Here is a 21,701-nt window from a genome sequence, read left to right on the forward strand (position 1 = left end):
GCCCACCTCTGTTTCTTGCACGGCACTTAGCACACCTGAAGTTCTCACGATTGGAAACATCCCACAAGGCCTTTTAGGATCGGAGCTAGGGGCTAACAAGTGCATCGGTTACAGACAAAAATCCCCCATCACCTCATGCTTAGCACCAATTTTATTGAGCGAGCTTGTTGGCTGCGCTCAGTTGGGGAAAGGAGAGCTTTCCTTCACAGCATGCCTTGCTCCTGGGGTCCATCTCCAAGCGGGCTCAAGTGTGGAGAAAAGGAGGCTGTTGCCTGACAGGAGGCAAGCTGCCCCTAAGGCAGGGGCAGGAGGTGGGGGTGGAGGATACAGTTTGGGGGTCAGCGCAGAACTGGCCTCAGAAATTCTGAAAGAAATGGCACCAGTCTGGCCCAGAGGGGAGGTGCTGATGGGCGTGGTGCTGGAGGAGGTTGCACGGGCCCCACTGCCGAATCCCAGAGACTCCCCAAAACAACAGGAAGAGTTCCCTTTGAGGCTGGTGTTGGTCCCCTCAAGGACCTCTGCTCCCTGCCAGCAATCACCTTGCCCCCAAAACATGCTGATAAGAGTCCTTGTCCAAGATTGTCAGCAGCTTTCCTCTATTTGAAATTCTGGTTTGGCCTTTGTTTTTTGACTCAGTCTGTCAACTGATATCCACACATGTGAGAAAAAAATTTGCAAGTAACGTACAAGTCTCTGAGTTACTCTTTGACACTCCCCCTGGGAAGCTGCAGAAGCAAGTGACCAGCCTGGTTGGATCCCTGGTTTCTCGAATAGCATGGGGGCCACCACGCTGAAGCAGCAGCAAGTGGGGTTCACTGGAAACATTCCGGGAACAGGCTACACGGGACCCCCACTGTCCCCGGGCATCCTCCGGCTCCTGGCTGCAGAGCCGACCTCGATTGACGATGGTGTCTGGCAGATGGCATTCTGTCCCGGAAGGCTGGATCAGGCTGGTTAGCTAGGACAGGCGGATCCTGACCCTCACGCTGGAGTGGGTCACGAGGGCACCATAGTGCCCCAGCCAGGAACGCGTGTCTCTTCCATACTGCTCAAAAGACACATAGCGGATGCCCTTGCCAAAGTTGGTAAAGACGTGGGAGACCTGTGCAGGGAAGGAGAGTGAGGGAGTGAGGCTCCATGGACTCCTCTTCCTCCGCAACCTCAACAGATATTCCCCAACACCAAGTAGGTACCTGGCCCTGCTCCAGACGCTGGGGATATAGCCGTGAAGAAAGCAGCCAAAAGATCGTATCCTGGTGAAGCTGAGAGTCTAGACTGTGATGCTGAAGACAGATGGGGGAAAGGGCGGAGGAAATACTGCAGGAGGGTGGGATTGTAAAGCAAGGGCCCCACTGAGATGACAGAGACCTGATGGGGCGGGGGAGCCAAGTGGGGATCTGGAGTGTTCCAGACAGGAACAGTCAGTGCAAAGGCCCTGAGGTGGCAGTGTGCCTGGAGCAGAGTGAGGGGAGAAGTAAGAGATGGGGTCAGGGAGGTAGCGGGCAGATCGTGTGGGGCCTTTGAGATCGGCCACAGTAGGACTTTGGCTTCTGGCTTTCTTTTTTTTTTGGCCACACCACTCGGCATGTGGGATCTTGGTTCCCCTGACCAGGGATTGAACCCACGTCCCCTGCAGTGGAAGCGTGGAGTCAACCACTGGACTGCCAGGGAAGTCCCTGGCTTCTGGCTTTTTAATCTTCTTGAATTTTTTAAATTGAGCTAAAACCCACCTAACATAAAATGTACCATTTAAAACTGTACAATTCAGTGGTTTTTTTGTTTGTGTGTGTGTGTGTGTGTTCGTAATGTTATGCAATCATCACCACTATCTAATTCTGGAACATTTTCATCACCCCAGGAAAAAAACCTCGAATCCCTTAGCTGTCACTTCCAATTCCTCCCTCCCCCTATCCTCTGGCAACCACTAATCTATCTGCTTTCTGTCGCTATGGCTTTGCTTATTCTGGAAATTTCATATAAATGCAATCATACAATATGTGGCCTTTTGTGTCTGGCTTCTTTCACTTAGCACAGTTTCCAAGGCTCACCCATGTTGAAGTGTGAATCTGTACGTCATTCCTTTTTATAGCTGCGTGATAGGATGTTGGCTTTTGCTCTGAGATGTAGCCACGGGAGGGTTACAAGCAGGTGAGATCCGTGGTCTGACTCACATTTTTTAAAAAATAAATTTATGGGCTTCCCTGGTGGCGCAGTGGTTGAGAGTCTGCCTGCCGATGCAGGGGACGCGGGTTCGTGCCCTGGTCTGGGAGGATCCCACACGCCACGGCGCAGCTGGGCCCGTGACCCATGGCCGCTGAGCCTGCGCGTCTGGAGCCTGTGCTCCACAACGGGAGAGGCCACAACAGTGAGAGGCCCGCGTACCGCAAAAAAAAATAATAATAATAAAAATTAATTAATTTATTTATTATTTTTAGCTGTGTTGGGTCTTCGTTGCTGCACGCGGGCTTTCTCTAGTTGCGGTGAGCGAGGGCTACTCTTTGTTGCTGTACTCGGGCTTCTCATTGCGGTGGCTTCTCTTGCTGCGGAGCATGGGCTTTAGGTGCGCGGGCTCTAGACTGCAGGCTCAGTAGTTGTGGCGCACAGGCTTAGTTGCTCCACGGCATGTGGGATCTTCCCAGACCAGGGCTCGGACCTGTGTCCCCTGCATTGGCAGGAGGATTCTTAACCACTGCGCCACCAGGGAAGCCCCTGACTCACTTTTTAATAGGAGCTTTCTGAATGCTGAGTTTGTGTGTTGGGTTGGGGGTGGGTGGGAAGAGATCAGGAATGGAAACCAAAAGACCACCTAAAAGGTTACTTTGATAAGTGAGGTATGATGACAATGACAGTTTAGGCTCAGGAGCCAGCCTAGGGTTGACTGTCACCCTGCACGCTTTAGGGTGACTTCGGGCCAGTCACCTAACCTCCCGTGCCTCAGTTTCTCCAACTCTAGAATGGGGATGGAGCAAGGACTTTGGTTCACTGCTGCATTTCTAGCAACTAGAGCATGGCAGGCACACAGTAAGTGCTCAAAAATGTCTGTTGAACAAGGAGGCCATTGTGCTAATGAAATGAATTAATGGGTGAAACTCTTGGGCGGGCCTGTAATAAGGGTTCAATGATTGTTAGCTGTTGTTACAGATACCCAGCAGTGCTGAGAGCAGAATTTGAGCAGGGTGAGAGGTGGGTGTGCCTTTGGGTCAGGGAAGGTAGTCTGAACCCACCTGTCGGCAGCCTCTTTCAGTCCACTGAAGGACCGGGTTGGGTGATGCCGAGAACTTGACCACTTCGTTTTCGTACATGTCCAGGAGGCGGACCCGGAGCCGGTAGACGCAGCCACAGTTCTCCCGGGCACCCCACCTGCCGGGTGGCAGTGAGCCTTGATAGCCTCACCACCCACTCAGGTCTCTGGGTTGGGGAGGGCGACTGAGGTCTGGCCTCCCTGCACTTTGATGAAGTTAGGCCTGGGAACCTAGGGGGAGGAGCCTAGGTGCCCCTGAGGTGGAGCCAGGGCCTGGGGGAAGAGCCTGGGTGCTCCTGGGGGCAGATTCAGGAGGCTCTGGGTCAGGTGTATATGGAGGGGGTTGGGGAGGTAATGGTGTTCTGGGGAGGAACCACAACCTTGGGGAGGAGCTTGAGGGTGTAGGAATCTGGGGGCTCTGGGCTCACCAAAGCTCCGCCCCTCCCTGGCTCTGCTACTATGAGAGCATCGCTTCCCCTCTGTCAGCCTCACTATGAAGGGGGCACAGTAGCAGTGCCAGCCTGTGGGGTTGATGGGGGTGTGAAATGACTCCCTTCTGCAGAACTGCTGCCACCACGGGGGGTTCTCCACTCACCAGTCGGCCACACAGATCTCGATCTGGGAGCTGTCGAGTAGCTCCTGCCACACACCCTCCATCACCAAGTCCACAAGCTGCCTCTTGAAGCACCATCTAGGAAGGGGGGATGATAGGACGGGTGGGGGGGTAGAGAGTCCTGTCATTCAAGTCACAGCCCAGAAATCACCTCCTCCCAGAAGCCTCCCCTGACTACCCTGTCTAAAGCAGCCCATCAGGGTTGTCTACCAGACAAGATGTATGATGGGCTGCGCAACCCCACTGGCCTCTCAGATCCCCTCCACCCTTCACTCTGCTGTGGGCTCCAGGAAGCTGACTGTATGCAGGCCTGCCCCTAATATTTGTGGGGACCGGGACATGAATACAAATGGAGGCCCACATACTAGACATCTGAGCAGAGAATTCTGGGGTCTCCTCAAGCACCAAGAGGCCCATGGTCTAAGGTTGTGTTGCCTGTATGGAAAGGTCTCCCTTACCCTCTACTTCCTGTTGGGTCAGCCAATGGGAAGCTCCAGCAGCAGATAGAAGGGAGAAGAGAGTGAAATCAGGGTATTTATTCTCCTGGCTCCCTCCCAAGGGATCATCGTGGGAATGTTGTATTTCTCAACAAAAGGGCCCTCTCCAGAGTGCCCTCTCCTCCCAGCCTTCTCTGTCTTCATGTTTCGGTAATTGCTTCCTCCCCTTACCCCTGCCAGGCCTAGGGGTGGTAAGGTCCCTTCCCCCCACTGTTACTAGCCTCGAGTCCTGTAGTATCTCTTGTGTTCTGCCTGCACCTTTGTAAACAGTCCTTCTCCTCGAATTCCAATGTGCCATAATAACAGAAATAGTGATTTATCAGAAGAACTGATAAATTGACCAGAACTGAGCAGAGTGCTCCAGGACAGACCTAGGTTTGTATGGGAACTTCATAAATGATAGAGGTGGCACTGCCATTCCATGGGGGAAGGGAAGGATTCTTTAGTAGATGGTGTTGGGAAAACTGGCTCAATATGAGGAGGGGGATAAAAAGAAAACTGGATCCTTACCGAACATCACATTCAAGGTGGATTAAAGATCTAAATGTAAAAGATAAAACTATGAGGTTACTAGAAGAGAGTATAAGAGAACACTGTTAGGATCTAAGGGTAGGGAAGGATTTTTTAAACAAAATTTCAAAAAACAAATTCTAAAGCAAAAAGATGAATTTGATCATATGTAAATACCAAATAACACCATGGACATAGTTAATGCAGATGGTAGAGTGGGGGATTTCTATAATGTCCAGGATGGACAAGGGACTGACAGCTAGAATATACAAGAAATTCTTGTATATCAACGAGAATAAGATATCAACCTTAATAGAAAATATGAACAGGCAATTTACAAAAGAGGGAATCCAAAAAGCTAATAAGCACATGAAGAGATGTTTAATTATTAGTAAACTGAAACATGCAAATTAAAATAACAATGAGATATCCCATCACCCCTAATAAACTGGTAACTACTAGAAAGCTAGATGCCACGAGAATGGTTGACTGTGGGGGGAGGGCACAAGGAAAATGGGTATGGGGTATGAGGATGAAGAGAATCAGCCAATCAAACTGTTTTTATGTCTTCACAGCATTTATCACCATCAGAAGCTCTGAAGTCAGACTACCTGGGTTCGAATCCCAGCTCCACCATTTATAATAATGGTATTTGTGTCATAGGGTTATTGCCAGGATTTAAAAATTTACATGTAAAGCATCTGGCATAGAGTAAGCCCTCTAAATGTTTATTATGTTGTTGTTTTTATTTTACTGTTTATGCGTTTAATGGCTTCCCCAACCCTACATCTAAAATGCAAATGAAAAAAGAGCAGGTTCCTGATCTTTCTGAGTTTTCCTTGTGTCTCTGACATGTAAAACAGTGCCTGGTACCTGGTAGGCCCTCAACAAATATTAGCTGGTTGACTGACTGAATAAATGAATGTGGGAAGGAGAGGCTGAAAGTGGGTGAGGGTGAGGATGAGGACGGTAGGGTAGGGTCCCCCTCCCTCGCACCAGGGATCAAGGGCCACTCACTCGAAAGAAGTCACGAAGCAGGTCTGGGAAGGAGCGCCCGGCACCAGTATTAGGTTCTTTTCCACAGCCCAGCCATTCCCGCCGTGCTCCACCTCCCAGCCTCTGAAGCCCTCTGTGAGATATAAAAGGGTTGAACACCAGGGATTCGCCCGCCAGCCCGCCCCGCAGAGAGCCCGCCACCATCTAGCTTGCTCCGCCCACCAGCTCCTCCCTCCCAGCAGGCTGTATTCGTGGTCCCACCCCACAACGGCGTCACTCAGCCCTGCCCATCCACTCAGCTTCTCCCCAGCCTCTCTAGGCCCCGACCCCTGTTCTGCCTCCCTTCACTCTCAAACTACTGGGCTTCAATTCTGGCCCCGCCCCGGGCTCCTTACACCACCGCTTCCGGGCCCCTCCTACCTTGGTCCCGCCCACTCACTCAGTTCCCTCCCCACAGCCTCTCAATACGACCTTATATTTCTATGCAAGCTCCGCCCCTGCCAGCACCCAATCGGCTTCTCCCCAGGCCTCCCCTGGCTCCTCCCCTTTGACCGCGCCCACCTAAACTACAGTTCAAGCATAGCTTCCCGGCCCAGTCCCCTGGATCCTTCTGCTCTGTCTCGCCCGGCCATCTTGGCTCGCTATATGGCCCATAGCCCCTGGCTCCTCCCACCCGGTTTCCCAAGAGCCTCGACCACGTCCCCTGGCTCCCGGCCCCGCCCCTGTCTGCTTCACCCTGCCCACGGCCACTCACTCCACCTCGCCTGGGTCCCCAGGCCACACATCCTTTTGGTCTCTTTTTTCCCCGCCCCTGCTGCTATCCCCTGTCCCCGGCACCCACGCTCTCCGCAGGAGTTGAAGATGAGGTTGCGGCCGAGGGGCGCTCTCAAGCAGTAGCGCGCCAGGGCGCAGAGTGGGAACTCCTCCTCGTCCTCGCTGTTGGGCGGGAAGCGCTGGGCCACCGCGTAGAGTGCGCGGCCCTCCGCGCTGCGGTCGCGGGCCAGCTGCAGCAGCCACACGGTGGGCCCGTCCACCACGTCGCGCCAGGCGCGGCACACTGGGCGGCAGCGCGTCACTAACGCTCGCGGTGGCACGTGGCTCAGCACCTGCACGAGCAGCTCCGGCGGCAGCGCGTCCAAGGCTATGGGCGGGTCCGCGGGCAGCCGCCGCTGCGAAAGCCGGGCGCCCATCTCCGGCCGCCAGAGTCCTGCAGGTCGAGAGGGGTCGGCGGGTCAGAGCAGCCCGGCCTCCCTCCACCTCTCCTTCCAGGACGCAAGTCCTCTGTGACTTGACCGTGACCTCACCAGGTACACGGGCGACCGGGGGACTGCCATAACCAAGAAAATCCAGCATCTATTTCCTGCCACTTGGCTCTGGACAGGGACCGGTTTCTCCCCACCTTTCCCCCTCAAGCAACAAACCCCTGGCCTGATCACGACCCCACCAGGACTGCTAACCAAGACTTCTGTCTCTGGCCGGTGCACTTGTGTCTGGCTAAGCACTTTACATATGACCATATGCACACTGAAGACCCATGAGAAAAATCCACCGAGGAGGAAACCATTTCCACCCCATCCCCCAAGCTGTCCCAACTCTCGGGCCTTTGGAATCCAGGACCTGTCCTTCAGCAAAATCTATTTCCTCAATCTCTTCGCTGAAGATTCTTGTCACATTTTTGCTCTAACCAGAACTCAGCTGTCCTGTGGGCCTTCCAAGTGGGTAAATCTCCTTGCTCCCTGGTGCTGTTTCCAGAGATTCTCCCTCCATCCTCCCCCAAACACCACAGCTATGAATCTCATCATCAGGGTAGATCGTTTGTCACCTTATCATCATCTGCTGACCCAGATGACTACCCCTCACTTCTCCATGATTTTAGCTCCAGGCTCGAAGCCACTCAAGCTGCTCTTATCAACGTTCTTGGTGATTTCCATATCCAGGATGACGATTCTTCCTTCTGCCACCAGGTCTCTCTTGTTCCCTGACCAGCTGTTCTTCTAGCCCTTCCATCCCGTGGTCGCACCTACACCTTGTCTCAGTAACCACAGCCTCAGTCTCAGGCTTCTCACTCTCCACGCATCACCTCCTCTCTTTCCAGCTCTCTCCCTCCAGTGCCATAGACCTACCCCCCCACACACATACAGTCCTTCCAACCCACTTTGATCTCCCATCCTTTGTCCCTACCTCTTTTTCACTGCCCCACACCCCCTCAAGTCCTCAGTTCTTCCTTATCCAGTTTAAATTCCTTGGTTAATCATTTAAAACATTCTTTGCATACACCCTTGCCTCCTCTGGCTTCCTCCTACGCGAGCCCCGGTTAAATCCAGCCCGCCACCTACCTGTGCCTGTACCCACACAGTTTAAAGCAGCTGAAGAACAACGTACAACTCCACTGGCTGGTCTCACTTTAAGTTTGTGCACTTGATGCTCAAGCGTACCCACAGTGCTGCCTGGCAATCAGATTACATTTCTCTTATCCTCTTGCTCTTCCTCTCTGTAGATAACTATTTCACACCTTCTCCCCTATCCCCAACACATCATACTTCCTTCCACCTTTTCACTCTCTTTGCTTCCTATTTTTTTTTTTTTTTTTTTTTGCCACGCCGCGCAGCATGGGGGATCTTAGTTCCCCTACCAGGGATAGAACCCATGCTCCCTGCAGTGGAAGCACGGAGTCCTAGCCACTGGACCACCAGGGAATTCCCTCCTTGCTTCTTATTTTGCAGAAAAATTAAAATCGATGGGAAGTGAACATCCATAGACCCCCCACCGCCCCATGTACCACTTGTGCTTTCCCACCGTGACCGCTCCCACCCCAGGTCACCGTCTCACAGTTCTCCCCTCTCTCTGCTGCACCTTCAGCTTCCCCCTCTGCACTGGATCATTCCCATCAGCTCACACAGAGTCATCTCTCATTTGAAAACAAATCAAACTCCTCTTGACTCCACCTCTCCTTCCAGCTCTGACCCCATTTCTTTGCTCCTCTTTATAGTAAATCTTCTCCAAAAAGTTGTCACACTCATTGCCTCCGTATTTTCTACTGATATTCTCTCTCAAACCTTCTCTAATCAGACTTTGCCCTCCATCTCTACCCTGAAACGTCAAGGTCACCAATGACCGCCCCCCTTGGTGCTGAGCCAGTAGTCACTGTTCAATCCTCACCTTGCTTGACCTGTCAGCAGCACCTGACACAGTGAGGTGACTCTCTTCTCACTTAGCTCTGGGCCAGCATGTCCCTCTGGACCCCTCCCATCTGCCTGTGGCTCCTATAGTCAGTCTCCTCAGCTGTTCCTTCCTCCTCACTCTGATTTCAGTGTCAGGGATGGTCTTTTTTAAAAAAATATATTTATTTATTTTTGACTGCGTTGGGTCTTCGTTGCTGCGCGTGGGCTTTCTCTAGTTGCGGCAAGTGGGGGCTACTCGGCTACTCTTTGTTGCGGTGCATGGGCTTCTCATTGAGGTGGCTTCTGTTGTTGCGGAGCACGGGCTCTAAGTGTGTGGGCTTCAGTAGTTGTGGCATGCGGGCTCAGTAGTTGAGGCGTGTGGGTTTAGTTGCTCTGCAGCATGTGGGATCTTCCCAGACTAGGGACTGAACCCATGTCCTCTGCATTGGCAGGCATATTCTTAACCACTGCGCCACCAGGGAAGTCCCAGGGATGAGTCTTTGAACCTCCTCTATTCTCCATCACCTCTCTCCTGGACCATTACTGTCTCCCTGCTCCTTTCCCTAGCTGTCAGGTGTGAACACCTGAGTCAGGTCCTGTCCCTGCCCTGCTCAGAGCCCTCCTGTGGCTCCACCTCACTCAGGGTCAGGGCAAGGTCCTCAGTGCAGCCCACAAGCCCCACATGATCTGTACCCATCACCTCCCTGCCCTCATCTCCCCCTCGCTCACTCTGCCCCAGCCACACTGGCCTCCACACCTCAGGGCCTTTGCACAGGCTGTTTCCTCCACCTGGAACCAGAGCATTTCTTTGCTCACCTCCACATTCCCTTCAATCTTTGCTCAAATGTCAACTTCTCCATGAGACTGTCCCTGGCCACATTATTTACAATTTCAGGGCCTCATGACCATCACCTCCTCCTCCTTCCCGTTTTCCTACTTTATTCTTCCCTAAAGAAACCCACTTCACAGATGAGCAAACTGAGGCATAGCAAGGTGAAACACCTTCATTTAACAAAAACTCAGTGATTAGCTCAAGACATAGTGAGAAATGCATTTCATTTCCCCATCAGGGAAGAAGAGCTTAGTGATGAAATGCTCATGCCTGGGTCCAGCCAGCCTGGGTTTGAGTCCCAGCTAAGCCTCTTGCCTCCAGGGCAAATCACTTCAACTTTTTATGCCTCAGTTTCCTCTTCTGAAAATGAGGATGTTAACCTTACCCACTTCATAGGGTTATTGTGAGGATGAAACAAATTAATATTTATTTGTAAAGCGCTTAAATAATTGCTGGTGTCTCATAAATAAAACTAGTATTGATATAATATTAGACACTAAATTATGTTAGTTGCTATTATCATTACACACCATAAAAAGATGGCGAGCAACCATTTAGCTACAATATTTTCATCTGGTGACATTTACTGAGCCCTTACTAAACCACCAGTGCTGAGCATTTAAGCTGGATCATCGCACTGAATCCCATCATCGTGTTTTAATGGCCAAAACAATCCTCGGAGGTTGCCCTGGGTTAAGAGGCTTCAATGATCTAATGCTTGTTATACTATCTAATGCCAGTAAGTGCTCCATTCATGTCAGCTGTTACTATTTTGAAATAAATTGATTAAGGTCTTGTTAAGGATTAAGGATCTATCAAGCCAGTGGTCCGTGGACGTGGCACAAAGCCCGATTCCCTTTCACCCCCACAACAGAGAACTGGAGTTGTGGAGACACGCTTTAGAGACTAGGGTGTGCTTTGCCCCAGGTGGTTATTAGCTGCATTAATAATTAGCTGCAATTTACAAGCGAATCCACCAGCTTGGCCGGTATGGATGTGTGCCGATCACTGGCAAACAGGGGATCCCTGGAGCTGAGGGTGGCCCCCTCACACAACGAGGGCAGCCAGACTTCACTGAGGGCCAAGGACCTTCAAGTGGTGTACCATACGAGCCCTGGGTATTCAAAATGCTTGTGTGTGATGCTCTCCTGAGGACCACGAGGTGCCTTGTAGCCAACATGTCCAACACGGCTGAATGCCAACTACTGGCTGGGTCAGAATGGCACGGCACTGCCTGCTGCTAGGGTGTTTGGGAGTGTGTGTGTGTGTGTGTGTGTGTTTGGTGGGGAGGATATTGTATTGGTTGTCACAGTGACTGGGAGATGCTACTGATATTCGGTTTCCAGGGACCTGTGATGCATGGCAGACATCTTCCCCAGATGGTTATAAAAACGTATGCAAACTGATGCGATCTTTCCCGGGAACTGGCCATTCTCCATTAAGGAGTGGCGTCCACAGCCCTCCCCTTGACATGGGCAGGCCTTTGGGATTGCTTCGCCTTTCAGAGCATTGCAGAAGTGACATTGCTAAGGAATTTCAGAGGCTGGGTCAGGAAAGAGGATACAGCCTCTGCCTGACTCTGGGGATGCATGCATGGGGAGCCGTGAGTCCAGTGGTGTGCTCCTAAACGTTTAACAACTGGCTCTGTAGGGGAAAAAGAAAAGAGTCTGGGTGTGTAGCATGTGCTGATTTCTGTGGTGTGAATACACCTTCCATGGCTGACAGCAAGCTACCAACATGACACCCCTGGACTTTGGCGTTGGAAAGAGCTGTCCACAATGTGCTTCCAGGATCCAGTGCGAGCCAGCTCCAGCACACCACGGCCTGAATCACCATGTAAGTCTGGCTGCCCTGAAGTTGTCACATTGGAGATGCACAGGGAGATAGACATGCTTGGGAGCCCTAGCTGTTTGGGTCTCCCCATCGAAGGTGCTACAGAGGGGAGTGAATGAGCCCTCAGATGACCCAGTCCCAACCACTGCCTAATGGCACCTGCACAAGAGCCCCTGAGAACTGCTTAGCTGAGTCCAGTCAATCCCCAGAGCCGTCAATATAATAAAGGAATGGTTATTGTTTTAAGTTATCGTGTTTTGAGTGGTCTGTTATGCAGCACTTGCTAAATGTAACGATGCTCAGTGACCTGTATTTCAGGGGACAGGTACCACTAACAAAGGGTGGCCAAGAGAATTCCAGTCAGCATTAAAAGTTCCATCTGGAATGGATAAAGAAGATGTTGTCCATTTATACTGTGGAATACTACTCAGCCATAAAAAGAATGAAATGATGTCATTTGCAGCAACATGGATGGACCTGGAGCTTATCATACGAAGTGAAGCAAATCAGAAAAAGACAAATACCATATGATATCATTTATATGTGGAACTAAAATATGACACAAATGAATGTATCTGTGAAACAGAAACAGACTCACAGACATAGAGAACAGACTTGTGGTTGGTTGCCAAGAGGGAGGGGGGTGGGGGAGGGATGGACTGAGAGTTTGGGATTAGCAGATGCAAACTATTATAAATATTATAGAATGAATTAACCACAAGGTCCTACTGTATAGCACAGGGAACTATATTCAATATCCTGTGATAAACCATAATGGAAAAGAGTATAAAAATGAATGTATATGTATATATGTATAACTGAGTCACTTTGCTGTACAGCAGAAATTAACACAACATTGTAAATTAACTATACTGCAATAAGTCAAAAAAAAAAGTTCCATCTGGGCAGAGGAACTTTGCCTTTAGAAACATTTAGAAAGATTTCTTTTTCTTTCTTCTTGTTTCTTGATCTGAGGGCTGGTTACATGTGCGTTCGTTTGTAAAAATTCATCAGGCTGTACATTTTGTGTACTTTCTAGAAAAGGTTTACTAGAAACGATAACAACAATAAAAACAGAGATGGTAGTCCATGGAAAGGAACCAAAAGATGTCCAAAAAGCTCTCCCCACTGTTATCAAACAAAAGATAGGATGATTATTATTACTATCATTTTAAAATACGGAACGCTTCACAGATTTGCTTGTCATCCTGGTGCAGGGGCCAGGCTAATCTTCTCTCTATTGTTCCAATTTTAGTATATGTGCTGCCAAAGTGAGCACGATAGGATTATTTTTAAATTAAGGACCCCATGAGAGTATTAAGAGGCAGCTTCTCTCTCTCCTCAGTGGTTCCTCCAATCAAGTAGGGCCTTTTTATAGTGATGGAAAATTTTGCACAAAAATACCTCCGTGACTCAGTGGTGATACCATTGCCATGGTCTGGTGGCATATACTTATAATAACCATTATTTTATGATTATTTTTTATGGCTCTGGGGACTGACTGGGCTCAGCCAAGCAGTTCTCAGCGGCTCTCATGCAGTGGTCCTCAGGCAGGGGCTGGTGCTGCGTCACCTGAAGGCTCATCACTCCTCTGTCGAGCACCACCGGAGGTGGAGACTCAAACAGCTGGGGGCTCCCCAGCATTTCTCCGTCTCCACGTGGTCTCCTGCTAGCGCATACTTTTCCCTGAGTAGCCACTCTTTTTTTTTTTTTTTAATGCTTTTTGCCACATAAAAGTAAACACTTTATTTTCTTTGTAGTTGTACAAATCACGATGATGGAATTGTCCTCTCTCTCTCTTTTTTTTTGGCTGTGTGGTGCAGCATGTGGGATCTTAGTTCCCCTACCAGGGATCAAACCCTGGCACATTTTGGTACTTGAAATATCATGTTGTTAACTTTTGTTTTATGAATTTGGAAGACTGAACAGTTACTGTGAATAGTAATATTTCAGTATCGTTCTAAAAAAATACATGGGTATTGGCCTTGTCTCCCTTTCTTAGGAGTCAGTGTTTATTCACTGCATAATTATTTCAGCTTTGGGAATTTCCTGGCGGTCGAGTGTTAGGACTTGGAGCTCTCACTGCCGAGGGCGTGGGTTCCATTCCAGATCAGGGAACTAAGATCCCACAAGCTGTGCAGCATGGCAAAAAATAAAAATAAAAATAATTTTTTTAATCAGCTTTTCTGTATGCTTGAATTCGCTTTTCTGTATCGTTGAATTTTTTCAGAATATAATCATGGGGGTAGAAAAGACCCAACTGTCAAAGATTCAGTGTCCGGGCTTCCCTGGTGGCACAGTGGTTAAGAATCGTCCTGTCAGCGTAGGGGACACAGGTTCGAGCCCTGGTCCAGGAAGATCCCACATGCCTCGGATGCCACAACTACTGAGGCTGCGCTCTAGAGCCCATGAGCCACAACTACCGAGCCCGCGTGCCGCAACTACTGAAGCCCACACGCCTAGAGGCCATGCTCTGCAGCAAGAGAAGCCACTGCAATGAGAAGCCCGCGCACCACAACGAAGAATAGCCCCCACTCGCCACAACTAGAGAAAGCCCGCGTGCAGCAACGAAGACCCAACGCAGCCAAAAATAAAATAAGGTAAAAAAAAAACAAGATTCAGCATCTGTAAAGCCTATTAGGACCCTCTGCCGAGGGCAGGGAGCAATTGAAGGTTTCAAGGATCCTGAGCTGCTGCTCCCAGCAGGATAGCTGATGGTCAGGAGCTCCCACTATGGAGGCAGACGATCAACGTTCAAATCCTGGTTCTGCCTCTTCTTGGGCAGGCCATCACTTAGGCATGTTGCTGGCCTCTGAGCCTCAGTTTTCTTGACTGTAACATGGGGATAACTATTGTCCTACCTCAAAGGATGGATGTGAGCAGTGAAGGACAAATATCCCCAAGCCATGCCTGGGACTCAAGGAATAACTCTCAATGGTCATAAAAGAGCTGTAGGCTTTCGCTCTTTGGATGAGGATTTGATAATCTGAAAGAATTAGGAACCTAGTGAGATGCCCTCTGTGGATCCCCCTTGGGGAGAAGGGAAATGGGAGAGGAGGGTGGGCACACATCTACCTCATCACCCTTTCACAACTCTGCCAACTACCCAGGGCACCCATGTTGAACTTGAACTCCTCAGGGAGAATGCATGAGCAAACCACCAAGCCAAAGCCAGAAATACTTCCAATAACACCCCATGGAGAGATATGCACCTGCATAAGCTGGGGAATCTTGGTGGTGGGATTTGTGGTGCATTTCTGCTGTGTGTGTACACGTACATGTTCCATTTATATTTGCACACAGGGAGCCCTGTTTCCCAGAATGGGTACCTTTTTAAAAGAATTACCTTCATGGATGTATAAATTACATACAATAAGATGAACACACTTCAAGTGTACAATTTGTGTTCTAACAACTGCGTACAACTGTACAACCATGCCCACAGCCAAGATGTGGGACATTTCTTTCACTCTAAAAGGTTTACCCCTTCCCAGTTAAGCCCCACCTCCATCCCTGCCACTAATCTGCTTTCTGGCACTATAAATTCGAGTTTTCTCTTCTAGAATTTCATATAAATGGAATCATATAGTGTGCCAGTTATTAATTTACTTCCTCACAGCTCCAAGTTGAGAAATTGGAATCCGGGCGTGTAAATCTTTTCCCTTTGCCGGCTGACATGTTAAATTTTTCCAGTAGAGGGAGCCAGAGAGGCATTGCAAGAGGAAGTGCTGTGTTAGATTCTGCTGCACAGCAAAGTGAATATGCATACATATATCTCCGTATCCCCTCCCTCTTGAGCCTCCCTCCCACCCCTCTAGACCGTCGCAAAGCACCAAACTGATCTCCCTGTGCTATGCGGCTGCTTCCCACTAGCTATCTATTTTACATTTGGTAGTGTATGTATGTCCATGCCACTCTCTCACTTCGCCCCAGATTCCCTCTCCCCCCACCCCGTGTCCTCAAGTCCATTCTCTATGTCTGCGTATTTATTCCTGCCCTGCCACTAGGTTCATCAGTACTTTTTTTTTTTTAGATTCCATATATATGTGTTATTTGCAGTGAGGTGGATGGACCTAGAGTCTGTCATACAGAGGAAGGGGTTTTGCTTCCCACTTCCAGACTGCCGGGATAGGCAGCTTCTCCTGCCCCATTCCCAAGCGTACATGCATGCTTCTCCGGTGTCTGGCAGTCAGCAGCATCCCTCAGCCAGCACCCTCCCCTGGCACCCACCTCAGCTGGTTTCCTAGCTGAGTGCCGCTGGTGACATACTTCCTTGGGAACTGCTTTCCCTAGCATCCTAGAGGACAGACTTCTGGCAAGTTCCAGAGGGTGGATTTCCAGCAAGTTTTGCAGGTGCAGCACCAAAGGGATTCTTTTGCCCTTTAGTGAGCCATCTCCAAGTGTTCTCCAAAAACAGCAGGGATTCTGGGGCTGCCACGGACAGCCTGGGACTGGCATCTTTCTCAAGCTCTCTGTCTTAGATCTTAGGGGTAGTGGCTGCTTCTTGTATTTGCTATTTCTATATTCTTTAGCATTCTCTTATTTCTTAGCAGCTAATCCCTCTAACTCTAATCCTCTGCTATAATTAACAATTCTGTATATTAAACATTCTCCCTTGAAATTCCTGTGTGGTTCCAGTCTCCTGATTGGACCCTGACTGATAACTATAGAATGTGCCCCTGTGTCTTCTCTCCTTCAGCATAACATTCTGTGATTCAGCCACATCGTTGCATGTATCAATCAGCAGTTCACTCCTTTTTATCGCAGAGTAGTAGTCCATTGAACAGATTAAACCACGACCTGTTTACCCACCCAGCATGATGGACATTTGGGTTGTTTCCAGCTTGAGGCTATTATGAATAAAGCTTCTATGAACATTCACATACAAGTGTTTGTGTGGACATTTCTCACGAGTAACTATGTAGGAGTGGAATTCTTGGATCACATGGTAAGTGTGTATTTCACTTTACAAGAACACGCCGGATCGTTTTTTCAGCATGATTGTGCCTTTTGCAATCCCATCAACCATGTATGAGAGTTGCAGTTGTCAGCACCTTGTATTGTGAATCTTTTCAATTTTAGACAGAATGGCTTCCTTTTCAGGCCCCGGGAGATTTTCCTCTACTTGACATCCTCCTTTATTAATTTTTTTTTTTTTTTGGCCGCACCTTGCGGCTTGTGGGATCTTAGTTCCCCGACCAAGGACTGAACCTGCGCCCTCAGGAGTGGAAGTGCGCAGTCCTAACCCCTGGACTGCCAGGGAATTCTCTCCCTTATTAATTTTAACTCTTTACTCTGAACTGTGGTGCCAGTGTTGTTTCTAACCTGTGACAAATGGTTACAGAAAAATCATCAATAAAACAAGATTGAAAATTCTTTGCTTTTTGGAATTATTTGCATGTACAAAGATCTGGTGTGTCTTCTCGTTTAAGAAGGCAGACTGAGCTATTGATAATCAGAGCATCTACTGGCCTGTAAGAGTTTTTAGGTAGATTTTTAAAAAACGGTACCCTTTCTGGGTGAATGCAAGCCTGGGGTAGCAGGGCCTGGTGATCAGAGCAAGGGCTGCATTCAAGCCCCCGGCTGGCCTCATAATAATAATAGCTGGTTCTCTGCTAGATGCTGTCAAAAGAGAATCCCAGGAATCCCGAGTTCAAATGCCTACAAGAGACAGGCAGTATCCAAAGTGAGACCAACTGGGTGAAAGCAAACCGGAGAGAAGAGCCCAGCCTGGAGGCTGTGCCAGTGTTCACTCTGGCTGATTTACTGCCCAGTAGGAAGGTGAGCCCAGTTTGGCTACATTTTCCAGTTTGTCAAGTAATTGGAAATCCCTGTTTTTATGTGAAATCACCCAATTTTTAAATGTTAGCAGTGCATTTCAAGAAAAAAAAATAAAGGACAGTGTGGGCCAGGTGAGACAGATCTGCAGACCCAGGAACTGATTGGGGGTAGCCTTTTGTGGCTTCTGTATTATCCCAGTTGATCTTCACACCATGAGGAAACTGAGGCCCAGAGAGGTGAAATGAGGCACAAAAGGTCACACAGCAGTCAGAGGTGGAGTGGCGATGGGAATCTGGGCAGTCTGGTCTCCCTCTCAAAGGGCATCCTCCCTATGTACAGCAAAGAAATTAAAAAGCAAAGTGAACAGGAGGGAGACCATCACCAAGAAAGAAATGTTGATGAATTTCTGCAAGACAGAAAGCAGAAAGAAGTGTAGGGGCTAGGACAGAACTCAAGGTGGGGACAATGGAGCCTCAAGGACCCACAGAGGCTCTGGACCCAGAGTTGAGGATCCAGAGGGGCCCAGGCTGTGGTGAAGTGCAGGTCAGGAGTCGAGAGGGCAGAGGGAGGACAGAGGTTAGTCCATCTTTGAAAAACTGTGCCTGTTGGTTCCCTGTTCCCTCACCTTCCTCCCCCATGCTTTGCCACACAGATCTCAAGCTGCCCAACATTCACGTACAGGAAAAACAAAACAATACTGGACGACTGTTCTTTGAAAAAATTGCATGAAGCATCCAGGAAGTGCCCAGGCTGCCTGTGCTCCTGAGGATAGCCTGCCCCACTCTGGCATCTGGGAGTGAGCTCCCAGTAGCCTGGTTTCCCCCAAGTTATCACTGACAAGTGCTGCCTGCAAACACAGGGTTCTCAGTCATACCTTCAGCTGGACAAAGAGGCCAGTGGGAAAGCAGGACCATATTTACGAAAGCCCCAAATTTCATACCAGTTACTTAAATAAGTCACCCAGCCCCTTGTTCGTTTGAAAATGTGATTGGACAAGCAGGGATCACCAGATGCTTAAAGACAACCAGCAGCCTGAAAAAGAACCAGTAAGATAAACATGCAGGGCTTCCCTGGTGGCGCAGTGGTTAAGAATCCGCCTGCCAATGCAGCAGACACGGGTTGAAGCCCTGATTCCTGAAGATCTCACATGCCGCGGAGCAACTAAGCCCGTGAGCCACAACTACTGAGCCTGCAAGCCACAACTATTGAGCCCGTGTGCCACAACTACTGAAGCTCGCACGCCTAGAGCCCGTGCTCCACAACAAGAGAAGCCACCGCAATGAGAGCCCCATACACCGCAACGAAGAGTAGCTCCTGCTCACCGCAACTAGAGAAAGCCGCGCACAGCAACAAAGACCCAATGCAGCCAAAAATAATTAATTAATTAATTAATTAATTTTAAAAAAAACATAAACATGCAGAGCAAAAGTTAACTGACCCCAGAGGTAACAGAGACAGTTCAGAGGGCCAAAAGAATGTAAAGGAAAAGAAAAACCCTAATTAGTACACTCAGGGCCGGCTTCAGTCTTCATGGGTGTGTGACCTGTGGAGTTGTACTTAGAAGGGCTCCATGCTTGTTTAATGGTCTGCTACTGCCAACCTGAAATTCTTAATCGTTTTTGAACAAGGGGCCCACATTTTCATTTTGTACTGGGCCCTGCAAATTATGTAGCTGGTCCTGAGTACACATAGATTTGAGAAGAAATTCAAAGCAAAACAAGAACAGGATACTAAAAGAGGAAGAATGTCTTTTAAAAAAAAAAAAAAGGAAGACTGTCAAGAAGAAAAAAAGAATTCCAAGAAATAGATGGGATGAGTTAAAAACAGGAAAATCCTTCTCTCAAAAGAGAAAAAGTAAAGCTATTTTAAAAAACTGCAGGAAAGACAAAAAACTGTTTAAGAAAGTCATGGCACAAATATGATATACACTAAACCATATCCATGTTATATCCATTTGATAACGTACAAGAAAAAGGAATCCATTTGACCTGGAGGCTAGGGGCATTCTCCTTATACTAACTCTGTTTATTGGTTTTCATGGGAAAAATATTGTTTTTGTTTTATTGAGATATAATTAATATTGTGTAAATTTAAGATGTACAGCCTGTTATTTTGGGGGGGTTTTTTTTGGCCGCAGCACGTAGCTTGTGGGATCTTAGTTCTCTGACCAGGGATCGAACCTGGACCCCCGGCAGTGGAAGCAAGGAGTCCTAACCACTGGACGGCCAGGGAATTCTCCAGCCTGTTGATTTGATACATTTATATATTGCAATATGATTACCACTGTAGCATTAGCAACGCCTTTATCACTTCACATAATTATTTCCTTTTTGGTGAGAACATTTAAGATCTGGTCTCTTAACATAAAGATTGTCTTTTCAAAAAAAGACAATCTTTTGGATTGTGCTAGGAAATCTACATGCAAAAAGATGAATTTAGGTCTTTACCTCACACCACACACAAACATCAACTCAAAATGAATCAGAGACCTAAATGTAAGAGTTAAAACTATAACATTTTTAGAAGAAAACAGGAGAAAAATCTCATGATCTTGGGTTAGGCAAAGATTTCTTAGATACAATACCAAAAGTATGATTCATAAAAGAAAAAATGGATTAATTAAACACCATCAAATTTTTAAACTTTGGTACTTCAAAAGACACCATTAAGAAAATGAAAAGACAAGCTATAGATTAACAGAAAATATTTGCATACCATATATTTGATAAAGGACTTGTATCTAGAATATATAAAGAACACTTAAAATTCAATAATAAGACAATCCAATTTAAAAATTGATGAAAGGGGCTTCCCTCGTGGCGCAGTGGTTGAGAGTCCGCCTGCCGATGCAGGGGACACGGGTTCATGCCCCGGTCCGGGAAGATCCCACATGCCGCGGAGCGGCTGGGCCCGTGAGCCGTGGCCGCTGAGCCTGCGCGTCCGGAGCCTGTGCTCCGCAACGGGAGAGGCCACAACAGTGAGAGGCCCGCGTACCGCAAAAAAAAAAATTGATGAAAGATTTGAATACACATTTCACTGAAGAAGAAAGACAAATGACTAATAAGCACATGAAAAGATGCTCAACATCATTAGTCATTAAGGAAATGCAATTTGAAATCACAATGTGATGCCACTTCATGCCCACTAGAATGGCTATTGTCCAAAAGATTGGCAAGGACAGGGAGAAACTGGAACCCTCACACACTGCTGGTGGGAATGTAAAATGGTACATACAGCCTCTTTGGAAAACAGTTTCTCTAAAAGTTGAACATTAAAAAAAAAAAAAGTTAAACATAAACTTACCATGAAGCCCAGCAATTCTACTATTAGTCTATCTACCCAAGAGAAATGAAAACACATGTCCCCACAAAGACTTGACTGCAAAAGTGCATAGCAGCATTATATCTTCGGAAACAATCCAAATGTCCATCAACTGGTGAATGGATAAACGAAATGTGGCATAGTCATACAGTGGAATACTGTTCAACAATAAAAGGAATGAAAAACTGGTACATGCTACAATATGAGAATGAACCCCCAAACAGTATGCTAAGTGAAAGCGCCAGACACAAAAGACCACATATTGTATGATGGATTCATATGAAATGTCCGGAAAAGACATAAAGAAAGATTAGTCATTGCCTGGGACTGGACATGGGAACAGGAAGTGATCACAAATAGGCACAAGGGATATTTTGGAGGTGATAGAAATGCTCTAAAACTGTGGTGATGGCTGCAAAACTCTCTAAATTCACTAAATCACTGAATTGTACACTTAAAAGGGCTGAATTTTATGGTATGTAAATTGCACTTCAATAAAGCTGTCCAAGAAAAAAAAAAAACACACAAAAAACCAAACCCGGCAAACTTTACATTTAAAGCATGTAAGACTTAAATAGTGTAACAGAACAGGCCGTAGAAGGAATCAACCTTGACAGCGTGAAAGCAAGTGTACAACTGACAAAAGATGGGAAAGGAAAAGGTGGGAGGAGAGGAAGCCAAGACGCTTCTCTCACTCACTCAGTATCATGGGAATCAAAAGTTGCCAGAATAGGGCTTCCCTGGTGGCGCAGTGGTTGGGAGTCCGCCTGCCGATGTAGGGGACACGGGTTCGTGCCCCGGTCCGGGGGGATCCCGCGTGCCGCCGAGCGGCTGGGCCCGTGCCTGCGCGTCCGGAGCCTGTGCTCCGCAGCGGGAGAGGTCACAACAGTGAGAGGCCCGCGTACAGCACAAAAAA

General features: G+C 48.2%; 1 protein-coding gene across 2 annotated transcripts in view; it reads right to left on the reverse strand.

Moving 5' to 3' along the window:
- Positions 1-945: 945 nt before the first annotated feature.
- Positions 946-21,701, reverse strand: part of LOC103076936 (F-box only protein 17) — a 26,597-nt gene continuing 5,841 nt past the window's right edge. The window contains exons 1-6 of one of the 2 annotated variants that reach the window (XM_007464685.1): positions 7,680-7,788; positions 6,699-7,064; positions 5,879-5,990; positions 3,837-3,932; positions 3,225-3,360; positions 946-1,102 (exon numbers count right to left, since the gene is read on the reverse strand). In XM_007464685.1, the coding sequence (XP_007464747.1) occupies positions 959-1,102; positions 3,225-3,360; positions 3,837-3,932; positions 5,879-5,990; positions 6,699-7,047 (837 nt within the window). In that variant the 5' untranslated portion in view covers positions 7,048-7,064; positions 7,680-7,788 and the 3' untranslated portion in view covers positions 946-958. Of the gene's footprint in view, positions 1,103-3,224; positions 3,361-3,836; positions 3,933-5,878; positions 5,991-6,698; positions 7,065-7,679; positions 7,789-21,701 lie in introns of those variants that run through there. The other variant, XM_007464684.1, reaches the window with a different exon arrangement.

Source organism: Lipotes vexillifer, unplaced genomic scaffold, assembly GCF_000442215.2.
Source record: "Lipotes vexillifer unplaced genomic scaffold, Lipotes_vexillifer_v1.1 scaffold1815, whole genome shotgun sequence".
NCBI classification, from domain to species: Eukaryota; Metazoa; Chordata; class Mammalia; order Artiodactyla; family Lipotidae; genus Lipotes; species Lipotes vexillifer.